Consider the following 19,925-nt stretch of genomic DNA (forward strand, 5'->3'; position numbering starts at 1 on the left):
ATCTAAACTCATAGTTGAAAGTGAGACTGCTCATGTCAATTAAAAAAAAATCTGCATAATCTGATCCTATTAATAATTTTATAAAAATAATCAATTAAACCACTCTTCCAGCTTAGCCACTTATCACGATGTCAACCTAGATCTCAATTGAGAACGACATAAATGAATATGTCGAGAAAAAAACATTTGCTTTCTATGTCGTTTCACCATCCTAGACAGCTAGGAAGAGCTGTTTTGGGTGTCCAAAACGAAGTGGAACAGCTCAGCATTTCAATTAATCACTCAATTGAAGAAGAGAAACAGAACATATCACCAAAAACAATACAAAAATTAAAACCCAAAATCAACAACTTTGAAATTAAATGAAAGTAAAAAGGAAGCACATGATGACTGAATAGAGTAGAAAAATGAAACCCTGGATATTAAATTTAAGGGCGACTGGTAAAGTAACAGGAAGAAAATGACTAAGATTCTGAAGGAGCGACCTTGGGTTTTCTGAGGAGAATCATGTGCATGGGGGAAAAAATTCCAGTTTCCCCACCTCTGGTCAAATAATCAGCGGTCTTGAACAGCATATCGTGAACATCAACGGTTCCTTTAGGAGCAATCCCTATGGCAGCCAACACAGTGACCACAATGTGGTTCCTCCAGTAGGCGATTCTCCCCATCTTAAGCCTAGTCCACCACGGTAGAGCCGGTGGATTGGCTAGATCCTTCTCCTTCACAACCTCAAATCCTACCTTTTTAGCAGTCTCGGCAATGTCCGAGTAGGATCTCAGACCAGGCAAAGCGTCGCCTCTTTCGATACCTTGAATGACCTCAACGTGCTCGGGGTTATCGGCTCGGTACATGTCCGTTGTGACCCATTCGTAAGACACGAAAAGAGATCCGGGTTTCAACACTCGGAAGACCTCGCCGTACACTTGTTCCAGTTTCGGCGCGTGGCATGTCGCCTCGATGGAGTAAGCGCCGTCAAAGCTGCTGTCTTGAAATGGCATCTCCAGGAAGTTCCCGCAAACAACTTCGCAAAGCGAATCCAGCCCGGCTTTTTTGTTGTGCAATCGGGCACGGTTGACTTGGTAATTGTTGATTGTGATTCCCACGACATTGGCTCGTGAGTGAGCCGCGATGGCACGCATGGGTCCGCCAACGCCACATCCCACGTCGACGATTCGGTCCCCGGGTCTAACCTCAATGAGATTGACGGCCATCTCTTCGTGGAATCGCGTCGCGTCACGGTGGGATTTCCCGGCTATGGAAGGGGAGAAATGGAAGGATTGACCCCACCCCCATTCGTATATATCGGTGACTAGATTGTAAAAAGTATCGACGAAGTCCGGGACCTTATCGGCGGTTTCGATCTCCTTTGGGCGGCGAAAGAAAGACCAATACTGCTTGTAGTTGTCCCGAACTTTTTCAGCGGAGATAGAACCTCCGGAGAGATCGAGGGCTCGCTTGCCCTTCTGCTCCGCTGGGCCTAAAACGCAGACGAACCAGTAAAGACCACCGGCTAAAAGAGCCCCAGTGCAAAAGAGAGCAAGAGAGTCCATGAGAGGGTTGAGATTAGTGGGGGACAGCAGGCCAATAGAGGACTGTAAGTAGAAAACAGTCCCCTTTGGAATTGAAGAGAAATTTGTCGATATGCGGAAAGTGTATTTGACGGTAATGAAGCCCCTAAGCGCGTGGTAAGAGATTATGATACTATCACAAATGACTAATGTAGTCGGATGTACAATGTACTACTGTATTGTATGTTTAGATTTATTTTCTTTTTCTTTTAAATCATGTATTATTTTGAAATTTCATATTTTTTATGAAATTAAATTTTTATAAATCGTGATTTAAAAATCACGAGGTTTTTTTAAAATTTTTTTATTCATTCATAAAACTATAAAATAAAAATTTCAGATTATTTATCTTTCGAAACAGAAGAAAGCTAGTCATTCAAATAGAAAGAAAACCAAAATGTGCAATACAGCTGTAAGTCAATAAAGAAAAGCAAAGCCCAAAACAAATAAATGGTGCCCACCTGTGAAGCGATAAATGAGCTAAACTACCTAAGAAACATAAGCAACAGAAGTGAAAAATGCTAGCTTTCATCTCCCTCAGTCTCACACCACCACCATATCAGAGTCTTTCTTTCTCTCTATATTCATTAAAAAATAATGCATTGAATACGATCTCTAAATATCTTTCAGTGCAACGCATCAAATAATGGTGATCTCAGGAAATAATTTTTGAAAGGAAAACAACATTACATGTTGGGGTTGGGGAAAAGTTAAAATATTATTTAATTATATACATCTGAAGTAGGTTTGTCGACAACAGGATTTGCAGAGACCAGCACCGTCTAACACGAGATCTCACCAATCTGATTATTACGTATTTATTTCCCGTAAAATTTATTACTAAAAATTGCTTGATATTTATTTATTTTACAGCAAATGAGTGTTAAAACTTCAAACAAAGAAAGAATCTTTAAACTTTAATTTTTCAGATCCTAAATTGTGGTCCCCATATATTAGCCAATGCTACCGTAGACAAACTGCCGGCTTTCCTTCTGCAAATAATATTATATAAAGATTAAGGTTTATAAATTCAATTTATTATTTTCATTGTTATGATTTTTTTTGTATTAATTTAATTTTTAAAATTGTTTAAGAAAATTATTCTAGTTCTCAAAGTTTATTTTAACTAATAAAATTATTAATCTTCTGAGTTTATCGATACCGATAATTTTCACATCGATTAATATTATTGATGTGATTTGATGATGACATGATATTTATTAAAATAAATTACTAAATATAACAATTAAGAAAATCTTAAAAATTTGACATAATTCTTTAATCTTACTGAAATAAATAATAAAATTTTATTTTTTTTTTCTAATGATTGTATTTAGTAAATATTTTAACATAATTCCTTAATCCATAGATATAAAAAAACTCACAGTTTTGTTAATTAAAACGGTAAAGAGAATTCGAGGACTAAGTTAATGCCCTAAACAACTTTAAAATCTAAATTGATATAAAATATTATCGAAAACGAAAATGATAAATTAAATCTACTATAAATATAAAAATAATCATTAAACTTCTATTTTTTAATCTGGTTTTTATTGTTGTCTTGAGCATTATTGCTTGCTAGTGATATCAAGAGAGAGAGACCGGGCACGTGACAACTGCCAACGAGAAAAATAAAATAATAGTAATAAATAATAATGCTGGAATTTATAATAATCTAATCTAAATTTAAACAACAAAGCATCAACAACTAGTCTGTCATTTGTCATATGCAGAAGCAAAAGAAAGTAAAGATAACGTTAAACTATAAGTCAAGTTTTCTTATTATAGCTTGGCCAAATAATTAGCTTCTTCCTACAAGTAATTATTACCCAACATGATCGGATTAGCAATCAAAATATAACTAGATACGGTCTCATATATATATATATATATATAGTGAGTCTTGAAAGTATAATAAAACTTTGATTCCAAGTCTACATATGGTATTTTATATCATGCATGATTAGATTTGCCATTAACAGATTATCTCATTTGAAGAAAACATAAATATAAACCACGCCAATCTTAAATGTTTATAAATTATTTATGAAATTAAGATCTCAAAGAATTTGAAATCTTTTTATTGTTCTAAATCTCATTTATTAATTAAAATGACAAATTTAATAAATAACATTGTTAATCCTTTTTATCCCTCTACGTTTCTTCTTTAGAGTTCTCTTATTCGTACTTTTTTTTATTGCTCATTGCTTTACAATTTATTTTCCAAATATATTTGGTAAATTTGGTTTTTTTGTTTAATAAATCTCCTATTCTTATGAAAACATTGAAAGTTGTTGTTTATATGTTTTGGTCTTTTTTATATACGTTTTTGCTTTTCTTACTGTTGGATTAATTTGTTTTCATTTTTCTAGTTAATTGTTATTTGGTTTTCTTGTTGATACACTCTCATTTCAGTGAAATTACTTTATGAATCCTCCTCACCACGTCAGATATGGACCTAACCAATAAAATTTAAGTTTATTTTTTAATTATTTCTTTCTTTCCATATCAGTGTATTAAACCTTCATCTCGGCAATGTTCTCTTAATCAAATTGAAGCATATTTATAGGAATTATTGTGTCACTTTGAAAGGTAATGGAACTGACGTTTTCTCGTGGGTTTACCTCGGTTTGAGATGGTAGCTTTCCTTGTGATTCCATGCATCCCATGGTTTGAGTCAGTTGACTCATTTGTTTATCCAATTCCTGTAAATGTGCTTCAGTTTGGTTTTGGAACTTCTCTTGAGACAGTGTCAACCATTAAATAATGGATTCTAGTGAAGGTTTTGACGGTTGGTATTGCTATTGTTGAAGTGGTCTTGATTGATAGGGATGTTGTTGAGGACCCCTTTGGTTCTGCGCATAGCTGAAATTCGGATGGTTCATCCACCCCGAATTATAGGTATTGGCATTAGGATTATATTGTCTCTCGGGAGGTCCCAGAAAATTTCCAACTACATTGACTTGTGCTACAGAGTCTTCTTGTAACATCGAACAACAATCCGTGGGATGGTCATTGTGCATATTTCGCAAAGTCTGGCTATAGTCGTTTTTCTTGAAACAAGAGATTGAACAATATTAACTAATTTATCAATTTTATTTCTAATGAAATTGCACTTATCTTGTGAACCCGTCGAGTGGATTCAATCACAGAGCTAAATTATTGAAAGTTAGCAGCCATAGTTGAGATAAGATTTTGGCTGTATTCGGAGTCATATTAACGAGTGCTCCTCCGCTAGTTGCTTATATCATCTTCATCTCCAAGGGAAGCAATCTTTAGTAAAAGTACTGGAGAAGTGTTTTCTTTGATAGTCCATGTTGTTGACAGCTAGCGCAGAGTTTCTTGAATTGTTCTTAGTAGTCATATGACGATTCTCCATTTGTTTGTTGTACTCCTAAGAATCTCCTTCTTTTTTGCTGCAGGGAATAACATGTCAAGAAAAGACGAGTCATACCAGCCCATGTATGAATAGAATTATGAGGTAAATAAAATAACCAATCTTTAGCTGAGCCGGCTAAAGAAAAAGGAAAAGTGGGTTTAATTTGATCATCAGATACTCCTTGTGGTTTCATGCTAGAGCAGACTGGATGAAACTCAATAAGTTGTTTATGAGGACTTTCATTGGGCAATTCATGAAAAGTAGGTAGAAGATGGATTAAACTCGTTTTCAGCTCAAACAGTGTTTCTCCATTAGGGAATGCGATGCATAACAATGTTGGTTCGAAAAGTACCGCAACTAATTCTCGGATTGTCTGTTGATCCATTAGAATTGGTTATTCGAAGTCTTCTTCGGCGTTAGAGAATGCTTCTATGTCAAAGCGTATCTCCAAATTAAATTATAAATTTGAATCGGATTATTGTTGTTCTTGTTGTTGTCTCAATCTCCTTTCTTGTAGTGTACGTGAGCGTAATCTTCATGCTAGTGCTTTGATCTTAGGTATCAAATCTACTAGTTCTCCCGGATTTTTGCTGGTCATAAATCAAAACAAATTTTAATCAATAATTTTATTGTGATCCCTGTCAACGGTGCCAATTTGGGAAGCGTAGTAATTGTCAAAAAAATTAATCTTTTTTCCTGGATAATTATACCAAAAACACATAATAGGGAAGAAGGGTGTCGGTCCATAGGAATTCAGAAATTTCTAATTCTGATTTGATTTGATCTTGAACAAAAAAAGTTGTAAAACAAATAATTAAAAAATGGGATTTAAAATAATCAAGAAAACTAAATAAAATAAAACTAAAGCAATTGAAGCAATAAAAATAAGAAAAGTAAATTGTAGAAAAATCAATCATAATGAGTGATAGCCTCCAGCTTCGTTTTGTCTCAATCCGTCTCAATCACTGAAATAAGTTTTACTTCAGGTATTTGTCGGTTATAGTCTACAAGGCTCAACCCTTGTAACTTGCTCTTCTTGCTGATGAACTAATTTTCCAAAGCAAATAATTGGAATTTAGCCTTTATTGGATTAATTTTGCCTATTGACTTTAACGCTAATGTTGGTTTAAAACTGGAAAAGTTCGTGCTCGGATTATGGTGTCTCAATGAGAATCGAACCCAATATTGATTTCCCTTGGTAGACTGCCTCTAAGTTCGTTCTTAGGGAATTGAACTTGCTACAAGTTGATTCTTCTCCCTAACTGTAAATCGCAACGTCGATCAAGCCAATATGCACTCCTTAGATTAAAGATATTTAGATATCTGAAGAAAGGTCGATTGCCTCTCTTTGTCTACAAAAAAAAAGAAAGAAACCTGAAGGTATGAAGTGCCTTTGCAATTCTCAGAGATTGGATTGAGTTGCAGCTTAGCTATCCGCTAATGAAAAGTTTAGTCAAGCATGGTAGAACTCATGCTTGACGTGTGGAAGGGAGAGTATATGAAAAAGAATATAATTTTATTAGAACGAAAGAATAAACCAAAGTTCTATATTGAATTCTGAACTTGTAAAGTACATCTTTCAAGCTTCACCCTGATGGGTATTTATAGCTAGAGAAAACCTAAAGAAAATAAAATCCTAATAAAAATCTTTAGCAAACTAAAATCTTAATTAATTAAATAATAAAATCTAATAGTATTTGAATTTAATTACAATGTTTAATTCCTAAAGAATTATGGTTCACTTTGCCTTCCTCCTTTGATCTTGCTACTTCGATTATTAAATAGAAGTTGGCGCCCAATTTGATCTCTGAATCTGAGTTGGCGCCAACTACTCCAAAAAAATGGGATAAATCTTCTTTAATTTGTACTTTAATTGTTATTTTCTGAAAAATAGAATCCTACACGAAATCTAACACAAATAACCCAAATTAGAGCTATAAAAGAGAATAACATGATTTAATTAATAGTAAATTATTAACCAAATAAAATACTCTTCAATATATCTGCATATATTTCACCCCATGTGTTCTTTCTTACAGGGTTATGCATACATGCATATACATCCCCAAATACCGGCAGTTTTCTACGATCACTTTTATGATTGGGTGGATCCATTCATGAACAAATTGTTAAATTGGTATGATAAACAACTCAACCAGTAATTTCCATGTATTAGCTTGGTTGGTAGTTGCCAAGACAACATTTCTCCAATGAATGCTTTATAAAATTTCGTTACGCATGCATGTAAAGGAACATTCGAAGACGTCAAGATATCCACAGCCGTTCATCTATCAGGATCCTAGAGTCTCAAAACAACATGTATTCTGCAATGATTGGAGACAAAGTATGCATGAAGATTGGGGATGGTTCATGGTGTCCAAATAGAAGAGAGTGGACACTAGCAACTAGCGGACACATATATGCAGTGTGGCAAAACCAATGATTCCTCATCCTTCTTTCCTTTCATTGCTAACCCCTCTTGGTACTGGGGAATCACTACAACAAAAGTGTTATGTAACGACGTTTGGAGAGTAAACGCCACAAAATTTAAACATATAGCGGCGTTTACAATCAAACGCCATAAAATGATACTTTAGCGGCGTTTTCCCAATAAACACTAATTCTAGTAGTAATTTAGCGGCGTTTATAGCACAAAAGCCGCTATAGAGTTCTTTATAGTGGCATTTTTTCAACAAATGCCACAAAATAATAGTAATTTAGCGGCTTTTGTTTTTAAAAATACTGTAATATAGTAGTAATTTAGCGACGTTTGTATAAAAACGTCGCAAAAGGGTTGTTTATTCTGGTATTTTCCCAACAAACGACGTTATAGAATAGTACTTTAGCGACGTTTATCAAACAAACGCTGTAATAGGGTTGTTTATAGTGACGTTTATACAAAAGATGCTGTTATGGAGTAGTAATTTAGCGGCATTTTTTTGATAAATGCCACAATATGGTTGTTTATAGCGACACTAAAAATGCCATAATAGGGATATCAGTAGTTTCTGTGAATAACTTATAGGGATGGTTCATGGTGTCCAAATGGAAGAGAGTGGACACTAGCAACCAGCGGACACATATATGCAGTGTGGCAAAACCAATGATTCCTCATCCTTCTTTCCTTTCATTGCTAATCCCCCTTGGTACTGGGGAATGTGGAGCAAGGCATCCCACTCCATCATGGCCACTCCTTACATTTCAAATGTTAAACAAAAAATTGCATCCAAAAGTATTATATGCCTCGAAAATTAGCTACATTTACTATCAATAATATTAGAGAGCACCTGTAAATAATCTTACGTGATGTCGACACATGTCTACTCATACAAGCAATTTAGCACTTGGAAGTATTTTTACTCAATCCATTATCTTTTTTTTCCTTTTTGGCCCTTATATTTGCTTAAAGACCCTAATTAAAAGAGAAATAAACAAATGCATGATTAGTGGCTTGAAGGAGCTCCATATTTTACGCAGTAGAGAGGCTGAAAATTGATTATAACTGTCAGAGTTTGTGACTTAAATTTTATTTGATCTGACTCAAAAATTCATAGTACGAACTCATTTGGATTGGTAGTAGGAATTCGTATCAAAAAGACTTTTTATAATATGAGTTTTCTTTTTCATAAAGTAATTACCGTAAATTTCTTGTAATCTCGATATTATTGAATTTATCTCAGATTTTTCCCTTATAAGGCTTTCCTCATAAAATCTTAATGTCCTGTTTTATAGCGTAACAATAACAATCAAGGACACATTAAGATTATGAAATCAGTGGAGGAATTCAGGCTTGAGAAATAGAAGGTGTTGTAACCGGTTTTCGTCCGGGTACGATTTTTTTTACTTGGCGGGAAAAGTGATGTGAATAAATGATTTTTAAAATGTTTAGGGAGTCGCCATCGGCCTTTTGGGTCAGGTAGGTCAAATACCTAAAAATTATATTTTAAAAGAGTTTTTAAGAAAACATCAGTTAAAAGATAAACTGATATGCGTTTTAACCAAAAATTCGTTCTTTTTAATAATAAAAAGGGATTCGTGGTCGATTACGTTTGGGAAATGATTAGCACCCCCACAACGCCCAAAATTGGTACTCATTAATTATAAATTGTCTCTATTATTGTAAATTTTAAAAATTCAAAAATATATTTAATTCATAATCCTGTTATTTCAAATTTATTAATATGATTTTAAGAAAATCTATTAATTTATATATATATATATATATAAGATATTTATTTAGAAATATCAGAAAAAGAACTTCTAAGTGCTGTAAAACAACTTATTTCTTAATAAAAAATAAATAAATATTAATAAAACATTTATCTAAAAATAAGTAAAATATATATAATTTATAAAAGTAAAATATTTATTTATTTAAAAATATCAGAAAATGAACATCTAGTTGCTTTAAGACTGCCCTTTCTTAATATTGAAAAATAAATATTAAAACATGATTAAAATAATTTAAAAGTAATTTATAAAATTAAATTTATAAATAGGATTTTAATAGAAAACAAATAAAACAAATAAATATTATTTATTATATATATTTATATGACTACATAATAATAACAATAATAATTAAATATATAAACATATAAAATATAAATATAAATAAACAACAACAACAAAACCCAATTCCCATATGAAATGGGGTAAGTAGGAGGTAGGGTAGTAGGCTGCCCCCAACGCTAGGTTGAGAGTAGCTTCTGTGGAAGACCCCCGGCAGTCAGAAAATCAAAAATATAGATAAAAATGCAATGCATGTATAAATAAATACATAAATACATAAATACATAATTGAACAGTATTCAGATGTAGTCATTAATATCTTATGCGCGTCTTTAATGGGAAGTAATCCATGCAAATAAAACCCTGCGAAAAAATCTCTGCATATAGACAGTAACGTTAGACCCGGCTAAATTTAAAAGAGAAAACATGAAGAGAATTATACACAGAAACCAACGATAGCAAGCCCAGTTCTAAGCCTTCATAAATACCAATAACAGAAACGTATAAAAAGTAGAAGTCATGAAAATTACTACAAAGGCATTAAAAGAATACAGAGATGATTCAACCTAATGATGTGACCCACACTACTCGACTACCCTAGTCTTAAGTCTTCATACTTTCCTATCAGAGGTCATGTCCTTGGTAAGAGCTAAATCCATCAAATCAGATCTCAAGCAGTCTTCCCACTTCCGCCTTGGTCATCCTCTCCTTCTGGCACCGTCGACTGTAATCGACTCTACCCTCCTGATCGCATCCGACGGTAGTCGCCTAAGGACATGCCCAAACCACCATAGTCTTCCCTCCCTCAATTTTTCAAAAATAGGCACCACCCAAGGACATCCTAATAGCAGAGTTTGTTGTCATATCCCACAGAGTCCTACCACATGTCCATTGAAGCATTCTCATTTCTGCGGCCTCTATCCTCCTTACGTGATCCTTCTTGATTACCCAACATTCTGATCCATACAACATCGCTGGTCTTATTGCCATTCTATAAAATTTTCCCTTGAGTTGTTAGAGGCACCTTCTTTTCACACAAAACTCCAGTAGCGTCACTCCACTTTAGCCATCCCGCCTTTATACGGTGTGTAACGTCATCATCTACACCCCCATCTTTATGTATCATAGACCCTAGGTACTTGAAACAATCCTGTGAAGGGAGAACGTGTCTTTCTATGCATACCTCTATATTTGTTCTTCGACTTGGCTCTGTGTGTGTGTCTCGCCTTGTTATTGAATTCCTAGCTCCACTTTGCTAAACCTTTTTTTGCTTTCTCGTTGTTCGTTTGAGCTTTTGATTTTTCGTGATCTTCTTAGCTTTCTTGGCACCTGTATCTAAGCAACTTGGATAAACTGTTGTTGCAGGATTTTCTGAGTTAAAGTTTCAAGTTTTGTGTAGATCTAACTAGTCTAGTCTATTAATAACTTTCCATTTTGATTTTGAATCCCTTTCAGTCTCACTTTCTCACTTCCACCGATCACTCATCAGATCCATACTCCATAATCACCTTGCCTCGTTCGCCTTCACTCTTCGATTATCTTTCCACAATCACTCACAAACAACCAACTCAGAGGTCCATAATCAAACGTTTCATTTCCATTGCTGCATTCTCAGATCAAGATTAAGCCATTTCCTTTCACTCTCCTCACTATCAGATCCATTTCTCACATTTGCTTTTGCCATTTTCTGCAGCACCTGCTTCTTGCAAGTTACTCACAGCTTTCGTCCATTTTTTCTTTTAAGGATAACACTAGATTCACTCCATCATAGTGATAAATGTTTATGATTTTAGTGTAATTTTAAAAAGTTTAATCTCTTCATTCCTCTTTATTTGTTTTCCCTTTGTTAGTTTGCTTGATTCGCTGCCTGCTTCTTCATTTCATTTTTTTTCACTGGGTTTTCTGTTTTGGGAAGTACTAATCTGTGTTTGGGATTTTGTTGTAAATTTCATCTTTTGTGTGTTTCAGATTTATTTACAAACCCTTTCTTTTTCTTTATATTTTCTGCTGGTTGGTAGATCATAATTTTTTCTTTCTCTATCATCTGATTTTTCAGTTTCATTTTCAGTTATCAATTTTCGAAAATTGTTGAAATAACAATTCAATTTCTCTGATTCGAATCTTTTATGTTTTTGTTTTATGGTTTATCTTTGGGGTTTATCTTCTCCTTATTCTGCTGATCTCACTTAAGCTTTAGCTCGAAACCTTAGCTTCACAAACAACGCTTCACTGTCGGTTCCCAAAAAACCAGAATTTTGCTACTCATCTCCTCCTATTTTTTGTTTCTGTTTCTCTTTGGGCGAGCTTATTGTTTGCAGAAATAGCGTTAAAGAAACACAATTTCCAAAACCCAGATTTTTCATTTTAGCTTCTTTTACTCTTCGATTCACTTGAAGTCCTGGACTCCTTGCTGCTATCCTTGGAGTCGAGCTTTCTCTTCTCACCGGATCCAGGCTTGCTCTTCTCCTTAGTCTCTTTTTAAATATATTTATTTTAGGGCCTATTTTTTAGTTTTATGATCTAGTTATGTAGGGATATTTGTTCGATCTGAACTATATTTGGTTTTGTGAAGCTGTTAATTTGTGAAAATCGGCAAATTTTTCTGCTTAAATTGAGTTGAGTTGGTTTTAGTTGCGATTATTACTAGAAAAAGAGTGTGAAAATTACTTTTGTTTTATATGAAATTGAATCCTGGGATCTTTTTGAACTTCTGATCTGTTCTCTTCTAGTAATATTTACTTAAAAATTAAATTTTTGTATGATAGATTTTCTATTAGATTTAAATCAAATCATTGATTTCTAGCTGTTGGCATAAAGTTTAAGTAGGATAGTGTTAATTTTGTCTAAAACTCCTATTAAGTAACCAAATAGGCTTTTTAGTACTCCTTAATTCTCTAGCGTTTTATTTGTGCATCTTCAGTCTTTTTTGGATTCCTTTTTCATAGTTCCTCATAGCTTCGGTTATAGATGATCACTTGAGGTCATGTCCTTCTCTTAGATCACATGGGGCGTATAGGGGGAGGGCTCGACAGAGTGGTGAGAAGGAGACTAGACTTAGAGTTTGCTCGTTGAATGTTGGCTCATTAAATGCTAGGCTGTTGGAGCTGACCGACGTACTTAATAATAGAAAAATAGATTTTGCGTGTATACAAGAGACTAGGTGGAAAGGGGCTCGCGCCAGAGAGTGTAATGGGTACAAGTTGTGGTATTCAGGCGTAGATAACGCTAGAAATAGGGTGGGTATCTTGGTATCCTTTAGGCTCAAGGAAAATGTAGTTGAAGTTTATAGATACCGGGATAGGATCATGATGATTAAGGTTATTATAGAAGCGGAAGTGGTGAATGTCCTTTCAGCGTACGCCCCACACGTTGGCCTAGGTGAGGGGGAGAAACGTTGCTTCTGGGATCAGTTAGATGATGTACTTAGGAGCATTCCGGAGGACCAAAGAGTTTTCATAGGGGGAGACTTCAATGGCCATATAAGTAGTGCAACCGACGGGTATGACGGTGTTCATGGGGGTTTCGGTTATGGTAGCAGGAACGATGAGGGGCCTACGTTGCTTGAATTTGCTGCTGCACACGATTTGGTGGTCACTAACTCATTCTTTAATAAGAGAGATGCGAACTTGATTACATTTCATAGCGGGGGACATTGTACCCAAATTGACTACATCCTGGTTCGAAATCGGGATCGATGGGCTTGCATTGACTGTTAGGTGTTCCATGAAGAGGCATGTGCATCACAACACAAATTGTTGGTTTTGGTGTTCCGCGTACCCCACTGGCGGAGCACTCATAGGAGGGCTAAACTTGGTAAACCTAGGATCCTTTGGAAGAACTTACATGAAGCGATAGCTGATGAATTTAGGAGTAAGGTTTTGTCTAATACAGGTTTTGGAACTACAAACTCAAATAATGCAGATTTGTTATGGAAAAATATGGCAAATTCCATCAGAGAGGTGGGCAAAAACACCCTGGGGTTATTGACAGGGAAGCCCAAGGAACATAAAGAATCATGGTGGTGGAACGACGAAGTCCAAACTAAGGTGAAGACAAAGCAAACTTGCTTCAAGGAGTTTCTACAATGCAATGATGACGCAGAAAGGTCGAAAGCTAAACAAAGATACAAGGAGGTAAAGCGGGAAGCCAAGAAAATGGTGGCTAAAGTAAAGGATAAGGCATACGAGGAAATATACAAGAGATTAGACACCAAGGAAGAACAAAACGACATCTTCAGGCCTTCAAAATCTAGGGAGAACATGAAAAAGGATCTAGGTAGCATTAGGTTTATTAAGGACAACAATGGTGTTCTTTTAGCGAAAGATCACAATATTAAGAGGGTTTGGGGTAATTACTTCTTTGGCTTATTTAATGACGGTGCCTCTCCCTGTAGAGATAGTACCATGGATGGGTCAGCCGACTATCATACTACGGCCAATGACTGCCCTACAAGTAGGATTGGGTTTGAGGAAGTCAAAATGGCTCTTAGAAAGATGGGAAGGGACAAAGCTGTCGGTCCTGATCAAATTCCTATTACTGTGTGGTTGGCCCTAGGAGAAGAGGGAGTTAAGTGGTTGACCAACATCTTTAATATTATTTTAGAGACTTCCAAGATGCCATAGGAGTGGAGAGAGTCTACGGTGATACCAATCTATAAGAATAAAGGAGATCCCCAACGTTGTGGTAACTACAGAGGTATTAAACTACTCAGCCATACCATGAAGCTATGGGAAAGGGTGATAGAGGCAAGGTTGAGACAAGTTACTAGGGTTTCGGAAAACCAATTTGGCTTTATGCCAAGCAGGTCTACCACGGAGGTGATTCATCTACTTCGATGACTTATGGAGAAATATAGGGAAAATTCTAGAAATCTTCACATGGCGTTCATTGACCTTAAGAAGACTTATAATAGTGTTCCCCGCGATACGATCTGGAAGACTTTGGAAACGAGACGGCTCCCAACTGCTTATATCCGGGCGATTCGTGATATGTACTGTAGATCTACTACATTCGTCAGGACTACAGTTGGCGACACCAAGGCATTTCCGGTGGAAATCGGACTCTACCAGGGGTCGGCCCTTAGCCCTTACATCTTCGCCTTGATTATGGACGATATCTTTTGTGCGACACCAGCCAGTGTACCATGGTGTATGCTTTTCGCTGACGACATTGTCCTAGTTGATGAAACAAAATCTGAGTTGAATAGTAGACTGGCTACCTGGAAGACTACTTTGGAAGAAAAAGGTCTAAAATATAAATAAACAATGACTAAAATAAATAAAATTAAAAAGTAATAAAACTTGTAAAAATAAATGAAAGCAGTGATTAAATTATAACATATAAAACTTAAATACCCTAATTAGTAATTAATCATTTAAAATTATAGGGGCTAAACATGCTATTTTACCTTATTATTAATTTAGTTACTAAAATAAACATAATTAAAACAATATAATTTAAATGTAAAATATTAAAATTCAAGGACCTAATTCGAATTTAACCTTAATTAATTATTTCGGGGTTAAAATAAAATTTATTAAAATTACTAGGGACTAGATAAAGTATTTACTATAATTAAGTAAGTATATTAATAATGACTAAATTATAAATTAATTAAAATTATAAGACCGAATTGAAATGATTAAAAGTCAATTTCAGTGACTAAATTATAAAGTGAACAAACTTGGAGTACTGCGGACGAGGTTTACCCCTGTTGGAAATTACATAGATACCCTCCCCAAAACGGCGTCGTTTGGGGAGGGGTTTAAATGCCATTTTAACCGGCCCTTTAGGGCCATATTTGTCATTTTTTTCTTTTTCTCTCGCTCTCTAAAAGAGAGAGATGAACATTCTCTCTTCCTTATCTCTAGAAATCACCGGTTGTCAAGTTCCGGCGCCGATCGCTGCCGCCGGCCACCATCCATGGTGACCGAAAAATTACAAATATACTCAAAATAAAGCCCTGAACCTCCACAGGTCGAATATAACCTTAGTTATTTTTATTAAAACACTCCTAATCGGAGTATATCTATAATAATACCTTCGGTATTTCGAAGGTTTTGGAGGCGTGTAGAAGGTCCGGCGGATGTATGGCTTCTTTGGTGGTAAGTCTTATTCTCTCTTTTCTCTTTGGTTTTGATTTACTGCTGTGGGTATTGTTTGTTTGGCTGTTGATGTCTCTGTTCTTCTTCTATGTTCTTCTTCTCCTTTTTTTTATTTCACAGGGAACGGTGGCTTTTATAGCCACCATGACGCTCCTCTCGGACTGGTTAAAGAGTAGAAGCTTCGGTGAGTCACCAAGGTTATACGGTGACTCACGATATAGCTTCAACGTGGGGCTGTTTCAGGAGTCTTCAGCGAGGCATCGTGGCAGTGGTAGCGTCGGCAGCAGCTGGTTAGACCATTTGGTTTGGGAGGCGTCGGCAGAGGCGGCTACTGGGAGTTCTTGGATAAGGCGGCGGTTGGGAGCTAGGGTTTAGAAACCCTAGTAGTAATGATACAAACCCTAGAGGGTTTGGGTCTTCTGTTGGAACATCCGGGTTGGGCCTAGAACTATAATCAGGCCCCGATTTTAGGCCTTGTATTTTTTATTTAATTATATATATATATATATAATAATAATAATAATAAAAATAAAAATAAAAATAAAAATAATAAAAATAATATGAAAAAATTAGTGTTTACAGTTGCCAGTCTTTGCTCATTTTTGTGTTAACAAGAATAGAGCATAGACGAAAAAAATAATAATTTTTATATTTGGCTTCTTTTGAGTATGATGAAAATGTTGAAAATATTCTGTCCAGAAGTCCTATCATCTTGCACTGTAGGTCTTACAGATGATCCGAAGGTTTTGAAAGCATCATGCACTGAAGAGCTTACAGATGACCCGAAGGTTTTGAAAATATCAAAAAAGCTCCCGAGGGCTTTTTGAAAACATCCTGCACTGCAGGTCTTATGGATGACCCGAAGGTTTTGAAAATATCAAAAAGCTCCCGAAGGCCTTTTGAAAACATCCTACACTGTAGGTCTTATGGATGACCCGAAGGTTTTGAAAGCATCATGCACTGAAAGGCTTACAGATGACCCGAAGGTTTTGAAAATATCAAAAAACTATGGAAAGAAATCTTCATCATATCTCACTTTTAACCTTGGGGTTGAAGAAGACAAACTTTGTAACACCCCCAACCCGTACCCGACCCGGATACGAGTCCGAGGTGTCACATTGACTTTTCAAACTTTGACTCTTGACAAAATTCAAAGAAAATTTAAAACTTTCATTACAGTAAAAGCAGTTTAGTTTCATAATTTGACCACAATAACCAAAATCGATCAGAGCATATTTAACTCAATCAATTAGTACATGCCAACTATATTCAAAATAACAAAAATCATTTAACTCATCTATTTTCCGATCTGAAATCTTGTAAGGGAGATGCTGACCTGTATTACTCCTCACAGCTTCTATATTCACTTTCGGTAACCTGCAGGTGAAACACTCACACGCTAAGTCGATGACTTAGTGAGGCATAAAGAAAACACATCTAATGGAATTCATACCCACTAATCATGCATGACTGTTTTATGCTATCAAATTATACAACTCATTTACATATACATCAACATATATTCATGTATATTATGTAACAGATACCAAAACCCCTATCACACATATATCATATCATGCAATTCATATCACACATCATATACATATATCACATACATTGTTCTCATATCACCAACCTGTTTATCCTTACTAATTCCCTTGTCATTACTTCAATTCCGTCATATGAGCATATAATGAATATAAACATATTATATATATTTTAATATGCCACAATACATTACTAATTTCTATAATCATATAATACATAAACGCATAGCATCTCATATCACTATGACATATATGTACTTCTACCATGTCACGAGAAATACACATATCATTATATCAAATTATGTTATCTTTTCAAAGCCCATGTACACATATGAGAACTATAGTTATGTGAGTCTATAGAGGTTGTGCACTATGCTGTCACCATAGCTCGTATAATTGCATCGAAGTGCCACATAGAATTGCACCGGAGTGCCGCGTAGAATTGCACCGTAGTGCCATATAATAATGTCCATAAGGACCACATATCATTCCTTAAGAATCATATACATATACTAGGGATCAAGTATGTGTCTCACCAGACTTCACACATGTTCCAAAGAATACATATATGTCCCGAAGGACCACATATCATTCCTTAAGAATCATATACATATGCCAAGGATCAAGTATGTGTCTCACCAGACTTCACACATGTTCCAAAGAATATATATGTCCCGAAGGACCACATAGACCCTCGACTCTTGGTATGCCAACTATACCCCTAGCTCTAATGACACATAACATGGGCATTAATATTTATGTTAACATACATTCACATATACACATAGTCATGTAGTTCTTTCACATAGCTCATCATCATATAAATCACATATCCCATATACATATAAACACATGGTTCACTTACGCGTAGAACATTTTCATATAATCGCATGGTCATATAATATTTCATATAACATATATTTTCTCTTTCATATATCTCATATCATGTATCATATCTTGTGATCATATAATCATGTTACTTATAATCACATAACTTCTACTCATAGGGTTCAACATCATTAAACTTAGTTCACTTTTTCATATTATCATACATTTATATACTCTTATATGTCCTATCAATAACCTATAAACTTACTCATATTCTCATATATACTATTTTAATATAATTTGTATAATATTTTATAATTGTATTATATAATGATTTTAGCCAAGTACTCTGTTAACTTCCTAAAAAGGCTACTTTTAAAGCCTTTTTCACTTAAGTTATTGTTTGTTTAAAAGCTCATTTTAGTCATTTTAGGATCATGTAGTTGCATATAGTTGTATTTGTGGTGGTTGTACTATTTTATTTCTCAATGGTGCTGTTTGAGGGAAAGGTGCAGTTTGTCTATGGTGTGCAGGGAATAGCAAGAAAAAGGATTCTTTGGAAGTAATGCCGCGGCATCACACGTTGCTAGAGCAGATTGAAATGCCTTGGCATTTCTGGCGCAGAAAAGGACAAAAAGATATTTCTGCATAAGGACAGCTGGCACTGGACAGCTGTCTCTACACGTGAAGGACTGCTGTAACCGCCTGCTAGAGCTACCAATGGACCACTGCCACTTGGAGGATAAGATTCATGCACAAAATGTGATTCTAGGGGTATGAGGGGTATTTTACACCCAACAAACTCATCATTACCCCTAGATATTTTATTTATTATATATGACACCTCATGGGAGAGAGGAGAGGGAGCACACGCATAGAGCAGAAAAATCAGATTTTTATTTTCTTTTTTCCTTTCTTCTTCCTTGGAATATTCCTCCATTGATAAAGCTCCAAGGAGTGGCAAGCTAGGCGCCAAAAGGAGCTAGCGAGCTAGGTGGTTCGTGGTGGCCGAGAGGAGACCTCCGGTGGCGCGTCGAAGGCTTCTTCTCACTTCCCTTTTTGCTGCTATTTCTTTATATTATTTTGTGGGTTGTTGGAACGAATTTTCATGACTTTGTGTTTGGATATTTCGAACCCCACCATGAACTAACTTATTTGGTGGTGGTTGGTTGAATGGTTGTTTAAACTTTATTTTTAATGGTATATTTAAGTTTATTTTGGTTCTTTATTTGCTTTGCTTATGAATGCTTCACCATCTAGGTTTGTAAGAGGCATGGAAATGTCCATCTCTTAGATGAAGGTTAGGTATTCGGAAGAATCCTAAACTAAAAATACTTGTAAGTATTCGGAAGAAACGCAAGATAAGATCCTCATAAGCAATGGGTTATGGTATTTTCAAGGGGATTTGAACCGGCCTAGGAATATTATAACTTAATCCCTTAGATCTCGGAAGAGACTAGGATAGGATTTCAACGACTAAAAAAGGTGTCTTCATCAATAGGGTAGGCTGTCCAACATCATTGAGTGAGAGCAGATGCCTTGGCATCCTATTCTGTTAGGTTCTTTTGAACACCTTAGGAAAGCCCTGTCGAGTAAGTAAAGACAAGATAGCTTAGATATACTTGAGAAATAAGTTTAGCAACCTTAGACCAATCCTTACCATTCATTTCATTGGAAGCTTGTCACGTGAGGATTATTTTCTTCTTATTTTACTTATCTTTTTATTTACTGTTTTTACCAATTCTCATTGCCTCAACATTTCACCATACTCAACATTAAACATCCATCATTGCCACTGCATTTCCATTTGCTACACCATCACACCATCAATCCGCATCCACCAGCATACACATATCCATTGCCGTGACATTTGTATATATCAAGACTAACTATACTTAGATAATTTAGTGCATTGCTTTGGTTAGACTTTTGTGATTTCACCCAATCCATGTGGAGACGATACTCACTCATCATTATATTACTTGAG

General features: G+C 35.4%; 1 protein-coding gene across 1 annotated transcript; it reads right to left on the minus strand.

The window, feature by feature from the left end:
• Window positions 1–330: 330 nt before the first annotated feature.
• Window positions 331–1,703, minus strand: LOC120154396 (24-methylenesterol C-methyltransferase 2-like). Its single transcript, XM_039166164.1, has one exon. It carries the CDS (start codon window positions 1,548–1,550, stop codon window positions 465–467), a length of 1,086 nt encoding a protein of 361 aa, XP_039022095.1. The 5' UTR covers window positions 1,551–1,703; the 3' UTR covers window positions 331–464.
• Between the last annotated feature and the right edge of the window lie 18,222 nt (window positions 1,704–19,925).

The sequence above is a fragment of the Hibiscus syriacus genome, unplaced genomic scaffold (genome assembly GCF_006381635.1).
Source record: "Hibiscus syriacus cultivar Baekdansim isolate YM2019G1 unplaced genomic scaffold, ASM638163v2 tig00111129_pilon, whole genome shotgun sequence".
NCBI classification, from domain to species: Eukaryota; Viridiplantae; Streptophyta; class Magnoliopsida; order Malvales; family Malvaceae; genus Hibiscus; species Hibiscus syriacus.